Source organism: Mauremys reevesii, linkage group 9, assembly GCF_016161935.1.
Source record: "Mauremys reevesii isolate NIE-2019 linkage group 9, ASM1616193v1, whole genome shotgun sequence".
In the NCBI taxonomy this organism is placed as follows: Eukaryota; Metazoa; Chordata; order Testudines; family Geoemydidae; genus Mauremys; species Mauremys reevesii.
In genome coordinates this window covers 64,075,184-64,091,734 of record NC_052631.1, presented here as the reverse complement: position 1 = coordinate 64,091,734, position 16,551 = coordinate 64,075,184, and the positions used below count along the sequence as shown (strand labels likewise).

The window sequence follows — 16,551 nt, the reverse complement described above, 5'->3', positions numbered from 1 at the left end:
CCTCCGGAGCAACTTGGATGTCACATTAGAACAAAAACTAAGAAGAAGAAAATACTGGTTGTGATGGGAGTGGAGCATTCACCCAGATGTTCTGTGAGTACCATGTATGGAACATGGGTAGTGTATGTTACATGTACATGGAGTAAGACTTTGGTTTGATGCCTCAAGGTCAAGCAAAAGATTTTAACACATGGCAGGGATTAATGGTAATAGGTGTAGTTTGCATCTTGGGAAAGGCTCCTCTGCTCCATTTTGGCTGGGTGGAGCCATTTTTTTCCTGCAGTGTTGCATGCATTCAATTGGATCTTATGTTAAATCTTTTTCTCAGACATGTTTGTGGTCAGGCAGCTGTCCAGAGGTTAATGATACAAATGAAAGAAAAGGCACCGAGTGTAGGATCAGTTATAAAAATGAAAGTTTTTTATTGAGCCCAACTGGCAGTGAATTTATTGAGTCAAATTATCAACAAATTAACTGAGTCAAACTGGCAAAATATATTTTTAGTCCTCAGTAGTTCTCCTGAGAAAGGCAAAAACCCAGAGGGAAAACCCCTCTTTTTAAAGAGGGGAAAAACTCTGGGAAATTCCTTTCTGACCCTCTAGGCAGCGATCGGAAAAATGCCCAGGAGACCAAAACAAAAAACTAAAGTATTACATGAAAAATACAAATATATGTTATAAGCAAAAGAGAGAGAGCAGAACGATTTTTTTAAATGTCCTGGTAATACATAAACTGGGGTCCAGATTCTCAAAGGTGCCTAACCCCCATGATCTAAATGCCTTTGAGAATCTGGGCTTGGGTTACCAAAGATCAGCTGGTGACAAAGCAATGATCAGCCATTTTTACCAAAACAGAAATTAGCAACCACTGTTTCTATTTATGGCAAGCTACAGTGATATGGCAATGGAAAGCAGGCTAAGGGGAACATACACACTGCTTAGCTTTGAAAATAAAATCCACGCCAACCCAGTAAACTCTGTATCTTTTCAAAAGATAAAAAGTTAAGTATAAGATATCAAGAAGATTGAATATATATTCAATATAAAAATATAAAAAAATATAAAAACCTCTATATCAGAATTCCTTGGCTCCAGCTTTCAGGCTCTCCAGCCTATCTTCTATTATGCCATTAAGGAGTTTTCATTCCTTTTGTAAAAATATCACAGAGCATTGTACCAAACACCCCCTCCCACACACATACACAATCACACACCAAAATGCACACTCCTCTAACACACCTTTGCACCATCAGCACACTAGCACGCTCACAACACACCAACATGTTTTAGATGTTGTTCTAAAAGATGTGCTCTAGGAATTATTTTGGGAAAGTTCTACGGCCTGTGTCATACAGGCAGTCAGACTAGACGATCACAATGGTCCCTTCTGGCCTTGGAATCTATGAATACACACCACACAATCCACCCACAAAAGGCCATCTGTATAGGATTTTTCCACCTTTCTGCCCAGCAAACACTGGAGTAAGCCCCACCACTATCTCCTCCCTAATCCCTGCACTCACACCCCCCTTTTCAAGACACACCTCATTCTAGCTGTTCACCTCTGTCCTCCCCTTTGAAATGAGATGGAAAAGTTTAATTTTGTTTACTTTTAAATTGCACATTTCATTTTGTTTTACTTTTCGGCCACTGAAATAATACACTTGTTTTCAGACTTTTTCCCCTCCCGTTTTTATCACTTAAAAACCAAACACTTTTCCTCCTTCCTCACTGGAAGAGGTGAGAAAAACAATTAAATACAAAAACCCACCGCATACCTTCCCCCTTCTCTCTCTTTCCTCAAAAGCAGGCTTTTTTTTTTTAAATTTGAGACTGCACGGTCTCCCACCCACTTTCTTGTTCCTTTGCCACTGAGTGAAACAGAATGAATGCCAAGATTTTGTTTTGAGGGGTTGTGGTTTCTTTCACTTTTTCCATTTTTTCCCTTTTGATACAACTTTTCCAAACACCCTCATGGCTCCAATCCTACAAATACGTATGAATGTGCTTAACTTTATTACTCTGAGTAGTTCCATTGAAATCATTGCATTACTCCCACTAGCAAAGTTAAGCATGTGAAAGATGGCTGCAGAATCAAAGCTGAAATTCAGAAAAGTGGCGACAAGAACAATGAAACTATACCACTTTGTAACGTTTCACTTTTTCTTCTGCCATGCCATAACTTTTTGTAAAAGTTTAAGTTTTGAAAAGTTACAGATTGGCAAAAGGAAGGGGAGGGGGCTAAAAGGAACACACACACACACACCAGCTCTCCTCAGATATTATTTAGTTTCTTGCACTCAGTGACAAGATAAGTGAGAGAAACCTTACGACAATCAGAAATTTTGAAAGTCTATATAATAGGATTGTCATGCTGGAGCCTACTCTGAGTTAGTGTGAAGCAATGGAAACAGCTGCAATCATGGCCGAGAGCACTTTATTACTCCTGGTGATATTCTGAATAACCACTGACATTTGCAATCTGTTAATATCCTATTTTTAAATTCTCTGCCATTTTGGACTTTCCAAATTACACTTGTGCAGTGTACAGCTACAGTATGGAATGTCTGTGCCATGCCAAGAGTCCTAGACCATTGTGATATCAGGGTAATACAACAAATCACCACCCTTATTCTACAGCTACTTTGCATGCAGCTATTTCATTGATTGTATGAGGGAGACTGCACAGAAGGTGGACCAACTGCCCAACCTGTGTGCCCAACTGTCACGTGCACACAATACAAATCTCCCAGCCCAACTCTTTCTACATACAAATCAACACAGCTAACACACACACAGACCCTCACCACAGCATACACTCCTCATTTATTACCTGCACAAACTAACAACTGTCCCAACACAACACACGCATTTTCCCACTCTCCCTCATACTTACCATAAACTTGAGCAGCAAAGCTGCAGGTCCATTTCTAGCACAAAATGAGATTTTTGGGGAAAACTGGTCTATTTCTAACCCTGATCGAGATCAGTTGAAGGAATAATGTGAGAAAGATCAGGATTGAATGAACATGGGGAATGAATTCTTCATTTACCTCAGTAGAGAATGAATGAAGATGAATTATTCAGAAGAAAATCTTTGGAAAGAAGTCTGAAGAAAACTTCTATGTAAGTCTTCCAAACTGATTTGGCCTAGGTGCCAATGAAGCTGACAGGTAGTTTGGAGGTTTTTCCCCCATCTCATCTTCTAAATTCTCAAACCATGAAATCTTGTACCCTCTAGCGATCTATTACCAGCCCATGGGTACATTAAGCATGGTGAGCAGAGCATGATTCTACTCTCAGGATACATCTACGCTGCAATAAAAGACCCACAGCATGTCTGCAGCTGGGCCAGCTCATGAGAGGGGTGGGTCTCAGAGCTCAGATTGTCAATGTCTACACTACTATTTGTAGCCCTGAAAGCTCAAGTCAATTTAGCTGGGCTCTGCAACTTGGTACAGGGTTTGTTTGTTTTTTTAATTGCAGTGTAGACATAACTTCAGTGATCCCCTATCAAATGTGCTCAGTTTACAGGGGAAGAAAGGCAGAACTGCTGAATAAGGTGCCACTTTTATATAGTCTACTTCAGGAATCGGCAACCTTTGGCACACGGCCCACCAGGGAAATCTGCTGGTGAGCTGGGATGGTTTGTTTACCTGAAGCGTCTTCAGGTTCGGCCGATCGCAGCTCCCACTGGCCTTGGGTCACCGTTCCAGGCCAATGGGGGCTGCGGGAAGCAGTGGCCAGCACATCCCTCAGCCCACGCCGCTTCCCGCAGTCCTCATTGTTCTGTAAGTGACTTTCTTCTAGAACAAACTGTTCTGAGGGGGCAGGGGGGAAGCAGGGGGAGAAGAGATCATCTTCCCTCCAGGTATCTCTTGTCTCCTGATCAATCCTTATCTCTTCACACACAAAAAAGACCTTATTTTCATGGGTCCTGTTTTGAGGGTGGCTGTATGTCACAAACACATGGCTATAAGACTTCAAATTTGTATTACAAACTCTACCCTGGGTCTTGAATGAGCATTCCAAATTTGAAGCAGATCATTGTATCTTTGTTTGGAAGGAGGAATAATTCAGTTTTAAGCAAAAACCATGTTGCATCCTAAATTCTGATACACCTAATAGTGTCGCATAATCCCACCTGAGAAGCACTGACATGGAGGATACATACCTTTCATTCCTGGATTTCGGCTTCTGGAGCCTCATTTAGCTCTACCTACATAGGAAAGCAATGAAAATGTTTGAAATTTGTTGTGCTGTGTTTGCTATCACCTCAAGTGTCCCTTCAACCAGTAGCATAGCTAGCAGAGTGCAGGGGAAGCAGCCGCTTCCCCTCAGCACATTTTCCAAAAGCGGCACCTGCCGGGCTGGCACTGGGGGCAGCACGGCCAGAGGAGCCATGGGGCAGGGGTGGCAGGCGCGGCCGGAGGAGCGAGGGGGCCGGCTCCTGGGCCATCGCATCCCACGCTCAGTGCGGCCCCAACATTGCCGCAGCCACCATTAGCAGGCCCTGGCCGTGCCACAGGATCACACACAGCACCCCGGCCACGTGTGCTGCCCTCCCCGCGGAGCCTCCCGCCCCCTGGCCCACCCCGGGTACATGTGACATGTACCGCTGCCAGCGGGGAGCCCCGCACCTCTCCCGCTCGGCTGCGCTCCAGCGGCTCCTTCCCGTCTGGGTGACCGCTGCCCCGGAGCGCAGCCGATTCGGTTCGGGGGACCCTGACTGGCTCCTCGCCCCTGTCCGCCGGTCACCCCACCTGGGACAAGTCTCGCTCCCGCAGCCCCTCTCTGCTGCGTGTCTCCAGCGGGTGGCCCACGCCCCCGGGCTGCACTGCCCACCCGGGCCCTGCCTGCTCCATGCTGACCCCGGACCCCTGCGCTGCCCCGCGGGCTTCAGGGCTGGAGCAGCCTCCACGCTGCACTCCCGGCCCCAGCCAGCCATGGGCCGTGTGCCCAGGTTGCTGCACAGGGACGTCTCCTCCCCAGGCCCGGCTTGGGATCCAATGGGGGGCAGTGAGAGGGTGGTGATTTGGGGAGGGATCCAATGGGGGGAGGCAGGGCCACCCATAGGATTCAGGGGGCCTGGGATCTTTGGCGGTGGGGGGCCCCCGCTGCTGAATTTCCGCCGAAGACCTGGAGCGGAAGAAGCTCCGGGGGCCCAGGCCCCGCGAGAGTTTTCCGGGCCCCCCGGAGCAAGTGAAGGACCCCGCTCCAGGGACCCCGAAAAACTTTCATGGGGGCCCTGAGGGGTGGAGTTGGGGGGGCGAGGCCAGAGAAGGAACCGGGGGGGGGCGCCTTTTTATGTTTGCTCCCCCTACACTTAGAACCTGGCTATGCCACTGCCTTCAACCATGTTTGCTAGCTGGTCAGTTCTGCAGCTCTGGCCATCCAAGGACTGTTATAGCTAGAATAAGAATAAATAAAATTTGTCATCAGGATACACATTACGGCCTTTACATGAACACAAAGAAAAACCATGCACCAAAGACACCATAAATAGCTCCCATTCCACCAGTTTGTGGTGTTCATGCAGCATCCTGCATCAGAAAGCTGCCCTGAAGTGGGAGGTGGGGCTTCCTCTGATGTAGAAGAATCCTCAGGTATTTTAAAAGATGGGACGGCCAGTTCTATGCCACCTGATCAATCTAAGGAGATGAAAATGGCAGGAGAGGATGAGGCTGGAGCACCTTGTGCTCCAGTGATCCCTGGCTGGGAAAGTGGCCTCTAGGACATCAGGGCCCGATTAAGGCAATCCAGGTCCCTATGGAGTCCCACCATGCCCCTCACCCTACCTGAGGTAATAGTGGCAAGTCTCTCTCTCTCTCTCTCTTTCTCACACACACACACACACACACACACACACACACACACACACACAACTGCTGGGCTGGTAGGGACCCCACCACATCTCCTCTTCTGGCAGGATGCAGCCTCCTCAGTCCCTGCCCCACCGACTCAAGCATATACCCTGTGTATGAAAGGCCTTGCCATCGCCCCCAGAACCATGCTATGTGGCAGCAGCAAGGGGCCCTTACACAATGGAACCCTCAGGTGGTGTCAGCAGAACAGTGGATTTCACAGTTAACACTCCACTGAGATGAATGGGGCAGTTCATGACTGTTGGGACTTGTCTAGACAAACTATTAGTGCAAGGCAAGCTGGGGTGTGAACCTACCTCGTGCTAGCTGGCCAAACACTAACTGTCCTAATGGACCCTGTGGCTGCTCACTAACAGTTCCTTGGAGTGCTTTGGTGTACCCTGCTTTGGAACATGAGTAGGTCAATGTGCACCAGGGCAATTTAAGTGTGCAGTAGCACGGTCCACACAGACACTTGGTGGCCAGCAGGCTAATGTGGGATAGATTCATGCCCTAACTTGCCACTAACTGATTATTCATCTAGACAAGTCCAAAGGGCTATTGTTATAGGCTCTCTGCAAACTCAGGCAGGCATCACTGTATCAGTTACACTAGGCTCTTGTTTCAAGGTCTTCTTCACAACCATGAGAGATAGACACCTGTTTTTAAAAAACTGCTAAGATTCTGATGTTATCAGGTGTCTTCAGGAACTGGGCCCCTAGGCATGTACCTATTGTGCCTGTATCTTAACCTGCACTTGTAGGGGCTCAATTTTTACAGGTGTAACTTAAAGCCATCCTTATGTTAGTCTAAATTATGCCAGGGACTAAAACATCCCCCAACATCCTACAGGATCAGGGGAGTTGAAAGGGGGATTAGATCCAATTTTCCTGGCCTATTCCCCTCAGTTATTCTGAGCATTTACAGAACTCACAGAACAGATGTATGGACCAACTTCTTTCTGAATGATTCTAACACTTCAGTGTTATTATTTGCTAATACAATATGTATAGTTTTCAATGCATCTTTCTCATTTATGTAAGACTGCTGATGGAGTTTGAATACGAGTCTTTATGATGAGCTAGAATTATTCCAGCAATTTAGGGAGCTCTAGGACTGAGCCACAACTCTATTCATCTCTCAGTGATGCAGTTCTCTGCATTCTGATTGGAAAGAGTTGGGTAACATATCAGGAAGTTTGGGATTAGGGGGTGTCCCATGGTTGTAGAAGTTCATGCGCAGAGAGTTCAGAGCAGAAGGATTCACAATAGCCATGCTGAGCTCTAGTCTGAGAGGACAGTATACCTCAGTATAATACATTGTAATAATTTGAGATTGCTAACTTGTTGACTTGATAATAATAGTTTGAAATGTACTAAGCCCAAGCCAGGATTCAGTTATACCTCTCCAACAGGAAGCAATCTCAAGCTATAAACTTCTAGGTAAATGGAACTTGCAATTTATCCGATACCTCAGCTATCTTTTGACATTTAATCAATTGCAAATGCTGACACCATGAGCATTATTTCTTAATTCAATAACTTGTTCATTCTTTGCTTTGGATTATATTTATATTGCTGTTTTAGAAGTAGTTTTATCTTTTAAACAGAGTTCATATTTTTTAAAAATACTGATACCTTTTAATTCATGGTTTTAAAATCCTTTAGCTTAATTTTGTCACTAACAATATCACAGGAAGGCGACAGCATAATTTGGTGGCAAATCAAATTCATCTCTTTCTGATTATGCAATATGATTTTTGGTGAGCTGATTGCTCTCCTGTGCTGCAACTTTGATTTCTTCACACCTTACCTCCAGGCCTGGACAACAAAGGGACATCTTCCAGGAGCCTATGCATGACAATACCTTGGACAGCAGAGGGAACGAGAGCTCTTGATGAGACCAGCTCCAGGAAGTAAACAGGTGCTGCCAGAACTAGCACTGGTGTTTCTGTATGGCATGCAATTCCTTCCAAGAGCAAGAGGCTGTTGCTGAGTTGTAGGGGGCTGGTCAAGAAATAGAGTATTGCCACCCTCTACAATCTAGCTTGACGTCGGAATTGCACTGATGGCCAGGGATGGCGTTGGAGGCATCGTGTTCCTAGATGCATTGTCATGCAGAGCAGAGGCAAAATTCAGAACTCCTCTCTACCAGGTCATGAAAAATGTAACGAGTGCCACTAGAAAAGCAGCAGAGCTGATCCCATTGTCCTGGCTACAGTCCATCTTCTTTCATTACATTTTGCTTCCAGAAATTCTCAGCTTTTCAACTGCATGTGAAATTCTTCCCTTCCTGGCCTAAAAAGACATGGTGTTTTACTGTGAAATGTTAAACAATAGTCCTGTGTGTGTGTGTGTGTGTGTGTGTAACTCTATATATTTACACAAGCAGTTGTAAGTGTTTTGAAGTACTGGAAGCTCAGAAAAGTCCTGGCTGAATTAACAGATCTCTCCGTTTTTGTTGTACTATGGAGAACTAATGAAAAAATTTTCAAAGTCCAATGAAAAGGTTTTCTGGGGCACTTCACCCTCACTTCTGCAGGGTCTCTTTCTTGCTGATCCTTTTCTTGTTTTTTTTTCTTCCTGTGATCTGGAAAGCATAGACAGATTAGCCCCTGTTTACTGCTTTATGTAAACATCAAACCCCGTGGAAGGAAAAGATGTTACACGAGAAAGTCACTGGAGCCTCTGTGGTGTGAGAGTGAAACTAGGAGCCTTCATAAAAATGGGATCTGAGAGTGGTTCTCTGATCCAAATTCCAGGAGACTATTGTCTTGCCGCAATACTAGAGAAAACAGGAAGATTTGAAAAACATTTTTGTAAAGAAGAGGTCTGGCTGAAGTGATTATTTTTGGCATTTTGGTGTAATCAAAGTCATACCTGCCTGCATGTCCTTTATTATTTACCTGTTCCAATAAAATGAAATCTATGTGCTTTGAAGCTAGCGGATTTACATCATCATACACACATGTATCAGCAGCTCTGGCAATAAAATCATTTTGTGCTGGAAGGGATCCGACCCCTCCCATCACAACAGGATCATCGTCAATCTCTCCTAGTCCCTCCAAAAGGAAATCACAACCAACAGCACCGGCGCACCATGTAATTGTCACCCAACTCCTTTTTCCCCTTTGCTATTGCCTCTCTTTGCCCATCAGCTGGCTCTTCCCACAGTGACCCAGTGTTCCCCTCAGTTCTTTCTCTCCCAGAATTGCTTTTTAATTACTGGCTCGATCTCCCTCACACCATGGCCTCTTCCTGGGGGTGAAATGAGCTGACCTTAGGACTGGGAAGCAGCTGTAATGGCCTCCTATCCCTGTCTGCTGTGCTGCATTGAGGCATGGGGGAGTGAGGGTGTACGCAGAAGGAGCCGTAAGGAGGGAAGGAGAAGCAGAAAGCCTGGACTGCTCAGCTCTGGGAATACTTGGGAGTTAGAGCTAAAGGGCGTAAGTGGGACATCAGTGACACAGACTCTGATGCTAGCTCTCTGCATGCGGTGAATCTCACTTTAAGGGAGGCCTGAGAGATGTATAAAAATATATTTTTATTTTTAACCCCAAAGAAGATTCCAAGTTAAAGAGATATTTGCCATCCCAGCTCGCACTAAATGATGGTAGATGGGCTGTATATTTCATCTACTTGCCCTTGCCTTCTAATGCCTTTATAAGGTTATCCTTTTTCTTTATAGCTCCCGGGGAAATAAGGAATATTTAAAATTGATGGTGCAATATGCTGTAATGGAGAGAGTTCTTTTAAAAGGCTCTAAAATATGCATAAAATGAGCAGGGTTAATACTTACACCACACAAAGGGCGCCAGAAGAATAAGGAGAGAAATTGCAGCAGCGATAAGGATGGCAGCTGTGCTGTCAAAAAATGGTGAGCAGCCTTTTCCTGGAGGTCAAAAGAAGAAAGGAATGAAATACCATGTCATTCGTTTCTTTGCTTACAGGAAGTTTCGCAGCTGGGATTCTGGGTTTCACAAGCCCTACAGCTGGCAGAGAAGAATCCTCCTCATGCAGTACTACATATTTAACACCCACAGATCCCGGCTGTCAGGATCGAACCAGGGAACCTCTGGAGCTTAGTGCACGAGCATCTACTGCATGAGCTAAAAAGCCAACTGGCTTTAATGCTCTCTCTCTAAGTGATATTGGTGTCGCTATGGAGACAAAACACCACACCCTCTGTGCAAACCCTGGTGTAGAAGGCTGGCTGGGGACAGGGCTGGGGACAGGACTGGAGATGGGGAGGACGCACTGTGCCCAAAGGTCCCTGTAGTAATGAGTGCTGTGGAGATTCTCAGCTGCTGTGGGCTTTGGGGGGAACTTGAAATCTCTATTTTGCACCAAATATACATATTCCCTTTAAAAAAAAAAAGCACCTTTGCAGGAAACCACATGGTATAAATTTTAATCCATGCAGGATGGGGGCTTACTTTGTAGATGGTGGATGTTCTGTGTAAGGAAGATGGCAAACAACACAACTAGAATCACTCCCCCAGGAGCTGCAGTATCCAGAATGACGCGGTGCACTTGGAAAGAGAAAAGAAATAATAAAATGCTGCCATATTTGAAGGACCACAATTGAACGTAGATGGAGATTGCTTTTTTCTTCTCTTTGTATGCAGGATCATTTCTGCTTCCTGTACAATTGCAAAAGCTTTTGAAACCTGATTCTTGAGGTGACCCAAGGTGAGTCTCAGCTCACTCATGAGACTTCAGTGAAGCAAGTAACAACAGGAGTCAGCAGGTCTGCAGTGATTTGGGTTTTGTAATATGTTATGCGATGTTAAGCTCTCTGTACACATGCTTTCTTTGTTTAACGTTTTAAGGCAACGCAGAAATGGGAAAACGTTACTAAACAGCAGCCAGGAAGGGGGAAAGGTACAAAGTGCACTTCATGTGCTGCCAAATACTAGCAGCTGCTCAGGAGGCGTGGTGGCCTTGCCCGCATCACAGTCCTGCTGGCTATGGAATTCTGCAGGCACGCTAGCCAGCTGCACCGCTTATTGCTGGGTCAGTTTTGTGTCTGGCTCCTTGTAAGATGTGCTAGGTGAGCGGGGGAAATTTTCCTTCTACTTTCTTCTCCCTCTAGCCATGATCACGGGCAGCCAAAACTTTGCCCTCAACATATAGGATACATTTACACTCTGAGCTGGGGGGATGATTCCCAGCTTGAGGAGACAGACCTGCATGAGCTCTTATCGCGCTACCGTGCTAAAAGTAGCAGTGCAGCCGTGGGAGAAGCAAGTTGGCCCGAGTATGTACCTAGCCTCTCTGACAGGCATGTAGAAGTCTATTACCTTCCACAACTAGGGCACAGTGTTAAGCTCATATGAGGACAATTGGAACTGGAAAAACCAGGCCTAAGGCTACTAACTGGGGGTTTCTGGTTGTCACGCTTCAGACCAACTGTGCCAACCAAGCTCAGCATTTCAAGAAATGTATAATATAACCAATGATAATCGCTACAATACATTACAGCTACACCACTCACTCTGAAAATCATAGACGTGTAGGGCTGGAAGAGGCCTTGAGATCCTCTTGTCCATCTGCCTGTACTGAGGCAGGAGTAATTATACGAAGGCCATCCCTGACAGATGTTTGTCTAACCTTTTTGTAAATGTCACAGATATATAGGTACATGCACAAATAACCTATTACTTACTTGTTTTCTTTTTAAACATCCCAAGGTGTTGGGGACAAATTGCCAAGACCGCACTTATGAGAAGCGTTACCATGATCACCCACATGAGGACGATCATATACAATACAAGAGCTGTGAAGAAACCTGTGGAGAAATGGGGAATGAAACTAGAATTGCTGTACCTATAATTAGGCTCTGCTCCTGCAAATCACTCTGCCTGGGCAGACCCCTGCAACCACAAGGAGTCCCCTTGGAGGTCTGCCAAGATGGAGTAAGTAGCAGGATTGGGTCTTAGTTACGATGACAGAAGGGCTGTTTGGGTTAATTCTGTTTCATTGTGGTTTAATAACTGCCAGCCAAAACATGTTAAGCTGGAGTTAAGGATGAGAATATATATCAGTAATAAACATCCCATCCTCAAAGGCATTATAGACCCAAGAGATTCCTACTTAAGGCTAGATGTAAAACATCCAAACATGACAGAGTGTGGAACCATACAGTTAAGGCACCCAAACAACCTTAATTCCATCCTGCAGGGATGTCACAAGGGAAAAAATTATGAAAAAAACATTAATCTATCTTTAAAAATCTGTTTAAGCTAATAAGGAACCACCAGAACCAAAGTTCCTTGTTATTAATTGTGTGGCATGGCCACGGTGCAGGTTGCGGGAATGGGAGTGCCAAGCGGGTGAGGTGGCATGGAAAGGGTCAGAGATGCCTCAGTTTACAAAGGGACTTAAACTTGTATTTCAAGTTAAATATGTGCCTAAGTCCTAATCACTTCAGTGGGATTTAAGCACACGTTTGAAGTTATGTGTTTAAGTGGTGTCCAGAATATTGGTACTGCCTGCTTTGGGGCCAGGACAGCAATATGGGAAGGGCTGGAACTGATTTTTTCTCTCTCTCCTTTCTGGTTTTTAGAATAAAATTGGAGATCTGGGCACTTATCTTAGGGGCATCTCTCTCCACCCCAGGGGGGGAAGCCAGGTTTACTTACTAGTGGCTCTTTGACTCCATTTTATGACATGGGAGGGGGCCTATGAGTGCTGTGATTTATACCCTCATGTAGCCCCATCTGTGTTAGAGAAACAGCTTGGAAAAGTTTGGCTCACTGGCTGCAGTAAGATGAAGGAGGAGCCCGGGGATGAAGAAGTGGTTGCCATCTTTTGGGAGTAAGTGCTGGTTAGAGCTTTGATTTGTATTGAGCTTTAATTTCAAATCTCCCATCTCGGATATGTACAGTGGCCTCCTGCCTTTTCTGCCCTTTTGCTGATTTTATGATTCTATAGTCCATATAACCCATGCTACAGCCAGAGGGTGACACCCTGCCTCTGAATCTTCCAGATATGAGATTAATAAGGTGCTTTTGCTTTGTGTCTAGTGCTGAACCTGCTCCTTTGACTCAGAGTATGTTTCACCTTCCTTCTGCAATCTGTTCTGTCTGCTTCATTCACTGCATGTACACACTTAAGTACAAGAATCAGGGTGGGCCTACCTTCTTCCCACATCCAGAGGACAGCAGCCGTGAACATCAGGATGGCCGAGACACACACCAGCCCATGGATGAATACGACAGGCCATCTCCACAGCTCTCCTGCTACAAAAGCGACAGATACATTAGTGAGTGACATCCCCACCCTCATCACCAATGGACTTGCTCTACAACATGGCGTCCTCCATCCAAGATCATGATCCATAGTGGACACCACATTGTAGAGCAAAATGGTGTCCTACACACAGCATGACCGTGCAAACACTGTACATGCAAGGTCATGCTGTATGGAAGATGCCATTTTGTAGAGCACATATGTGACCCGTGGACATGCCCCAAAACTAGCATCTGGCCAAAAGCACTGAAAAGGTTGGACCAGATTCTAAACTAAGGCAAAATATTGCAGCTCAGAAGAGATCCCCTTTATAAACGGGATGAATGGAGATAATTCACTATACACACACGCAAGAGGAGAGTGGTGCTAGTTAATATTAAAAAGAACTTCTATAACTAATTAGGGCTGTGTTAATATATCTCCTAATCTATTAATCACTTATAGGAGAATTAATGGGGAAAGGACCTTAAAGTATTGTTGTGCCCATGCCTCTCACTTTGTAAAGAAGTGAGGACATAGTTATAGCCTCATATGTGTGTAATTAAAGAGAAATCTGGAAGTGGGGCAGGTTTAGGGGACCTCCATGCCATACTAGGAATAAGCTCTGTATTTTGTTAAGAGGCCTGGGGTGAAAGTTGCCTCATACCAGCATGAGGTGGTGTAGCCCACTCGCTAAAGAGAAACCCACAGGAGTTGATACTAAAATGAGCTGGGAAAGAGAGGAAGGGAGAGAAAGGAACGGCTAATCAGTATTTAAGGGAAGTTAAAACAATGGGGTCTAGTGGACGGGGCACTGGCATGGGAGTCCTGATGAGGCATTTATTATTATGACTCCCATGCCAGTGCCCCATCCACCAGACCCCATTGTTTTAACTTACCTTAAATACTGAAGAATTATGAAAGAAAATTGGGTCACTCATTTAGGTGTCTCCACATGGATTTCAGACTCTAACATTAGGAACCCAGGTCAGGAAATGTTGGCTTTGGAATAATGAAGATACCCAGGAGCTTTGGAATTTCTCAGAGAAATCTAATTAGATGTGAACATGAAAACTGATGTATAGTGAAGATAACTGAAGTATCCTGCTACAGGCATATATACAATGCCATCAGATACTGCCAGAAGACCATATACCTTTTTGCCATCAACGCTACCCCATCACCTATGTTTTCATACATGGAAGAAATTAAGCACTTTTAGGTTTATTTGCAATTTACATGCTGTCAAAGATTGAAGGGAAATGAGCTGAAATACTTACTAAGTTTTCTCTTCTCTGACTGACAGCACAAGATAATGAAGCCCAATCCAGATCCAGCAGCCAATGTTGTTGCAATAGCAAGAGCAACAGTAGAAATTTTCAGTGCATGCTTTAGTGAAGGCCTGATCCCTACAATATGGACACACAAATCCAAACCATCACTGGAAAGCTGAGAACAGAAGGGGCTCAGGAGGACTGAAAGCTGCTCTGTTTTCCCTGCTCTTCCTTTCTGCTTGAAGGACAGTGTAAGTGTAACAATAACAGACCCTAGTATCAGAGGGGTAGCCGTGTTAGTCTGGATCTGTACAAGCAGCAAAGAGTCCTGTGGCACCTTATAGACTAACAGAAGTATTGGAGCATGAGCTTTCGTGGGTGAATACCCACTTCGTCAGATGCAACATGCATCCGACGAAGTGGGTATTCACCCACGAAAGCTCATGCTCCAATACTTCTGTTAGTCTAACAGACCCTAGTTGTCTGCAGGTGGGATTGAACTTGGGATGACTGGGAGCTTAGTGCATGAGCCAAAACCCACATGGCTGTTAGTTAAGACTGTAGAGCAGGCTCATTAATCTTTCTGTAAGTGGTCTCAGTGCCACTAGATGGAACAGAACCTCCCCGCCCCCCTCCCCCCCCGAAGGTGTGTGGGTTACATAAGTACAATTTTATTTTTGTCTGCAGTTCAGTTTAGTGAGCATCCGCTGCTCCCTTGACAGCCAAGGGAGCAGTAGATTCTCAGACCCACTGACAATCATAGGTGGCGAGTTATATGGGCCTGTGGTGCCTATGCTCTGCCAGTATTTAGGAACATGAGCCTGGCTCCACCAATGATTGGGCTTACTGTGCTTTGGGGGATCCCATGAGTCCAGGGTGGCCTGGGAGGTTGGTGGAGCACCTGGCGCCAACAAGCAACAAGCTGCTGCCGGCACCAGGCCCCCACTAACCCCTCAGGCTGCCCTGGACCCCCACATCCCCCTGAAGCATCTGTCCTATGGATGAGATGGCTCTGCTTGGACCCATTCTGGGCACCACTAAAAATTATACAAACCTGGAGCCCATGCTGACAATCAATCACTTGATTTAGGTGTTTAGATACGGATTTAGGGTCAAGATTCACAAAGATATTAGTTTACTAAATCCCACATTTAGGGGCCTAAGTCCTAGTTTTAGGCTCCCTTACTGCTCATAAAACTCCCACTGAACCCTGTAGACACTTAAATTCACTTGGCACCTACATTTTCAGGGTCAAAGTACCCTGGATGCCTAAGTTTCTGCCTCTGGGAACACACATGGGTGCTGCCTCCTACTCGTCCAGGTGACTGTCTTCCCCTGCAACTCCAGTGGGATTCACGAGCCAGGAAATTAGGTGTTTGTCAACCTAACTCACCTGTAGGGCCCAGTCATGTAGGCGTGCTCCGAGGCTACCTAACAGATTGTGTTCTGTTCAAAATCTGGCTGGAGGAAGAGGTGGTGCTACCCACCTTGTAACTTTTAGCCCAGTAGTTAGAGCACTCACCTGGGATGTGGGAGACCTTGGTTCAATCCCCCTCCTCAGGCAGAGAGAGGATTTGGACAGGGGTCTCCTACCTCTGAGTGCTCAAACCATTGAGCTACGGGATGTTCTGATGTGGGGCTCTGTCATTCTCTCCTGTTGAAACTGTTCCACTGTGATTAGACACTTAGTCACTGGACCAATGAGAATGACTAACTCTGGAGCCTGGTGGTTATTGGTGGCAGATCAGTATCCACTCCCCTGGCTCCAGTAAGTCCAGGAGAGGGGTTACCAGCTGGGAATCACAAGCAAGGCTTGGTGCCTCCCTGTAGCCTGGACATAGGTGCTTATGTCTGTGAGATGGAAGAGACTTAGAGCAGGGGTTCTCAAACTTGGAAAGCCGCTTGTTCAGGGTAAGCCCCTGGCGGGCCGGGCCAGTTTGTTTACCTGCCATGTCTGCAGGTTTGGCCAATCGCGGCTCCAACTGGCTGCGGTTCACCGCTCCAGGCCAATAGGAGCTGCGGAAAGCGTCATAGGCCATGGGACTTGCTGGCCACCCTTCCCATAACCCCCACTGGTTTGGAGTGGTGAACCACGGCCAGTGGGAGCCACGATCGGCCGAACTTGCGGACGTGGGAGGTAAACAAACTGACCCGGCCCATCAGGGGCTTACCATGAGCAAAT

The 16,551-nt window shown here is 45.8% G+C and overlaps 1 protein-coding gene across 7 annotated transcripts in view; it reads right to left on the bottom strand.

Moving 5' to 3' along the window:
- Window positions 1-398: 398 nt before the first annotated feature.
- Window positions 399-16,551, bottom strand: part of LOC120371879 (natural killer cell receptor 2B4-like) — a 38,126-nt gene continuing 21,973 nt past the window's right edge. Inside the window, exons 5-12 of one of the 7 annotated variants that reach the window (XM_039488285.1) lie at window positions 14,376-14,504; window positions 13,005-13,106; window positions 11,531-11,653; window positions 10,299-10,394; window positions 9,662-9,754; window positions 7,501-8,452; window positions 5,333-5,409; window positions 399-4,218 (exon numbers count right to left, since the gene is read on the bottom strand). In XM_039488285.1, coding sequence (XP_039344219.1) covers window positions 8,235-8,452; window positions 9,662-9,754; window positions 10,299-10,394; window positions 11,531-11,653; window positions 13,005-13,106; window positions 14,376-14,504 — 761 coding nt within the window. In that variant the 3' untranslated portion in view covers window positions 399-4,218; window positions 5,333-5,409; window positions 7,501-8,234. Of the gene's footprint in view, window positions 5,410-7,500; window positions 8,453-9,661; window positions 9,755-10,298; window positions 10,395-11,530; window positions 11,654-13,004; window positions 13,107-14,375; window positions 14,505-16,551 lie in introns of all 7 variants that reach the window. The other 6 variants (XM_039488284.1, XM_039488283.1, XM_039488282.1 and 3 more) reach the window with 6 other exon arrangements.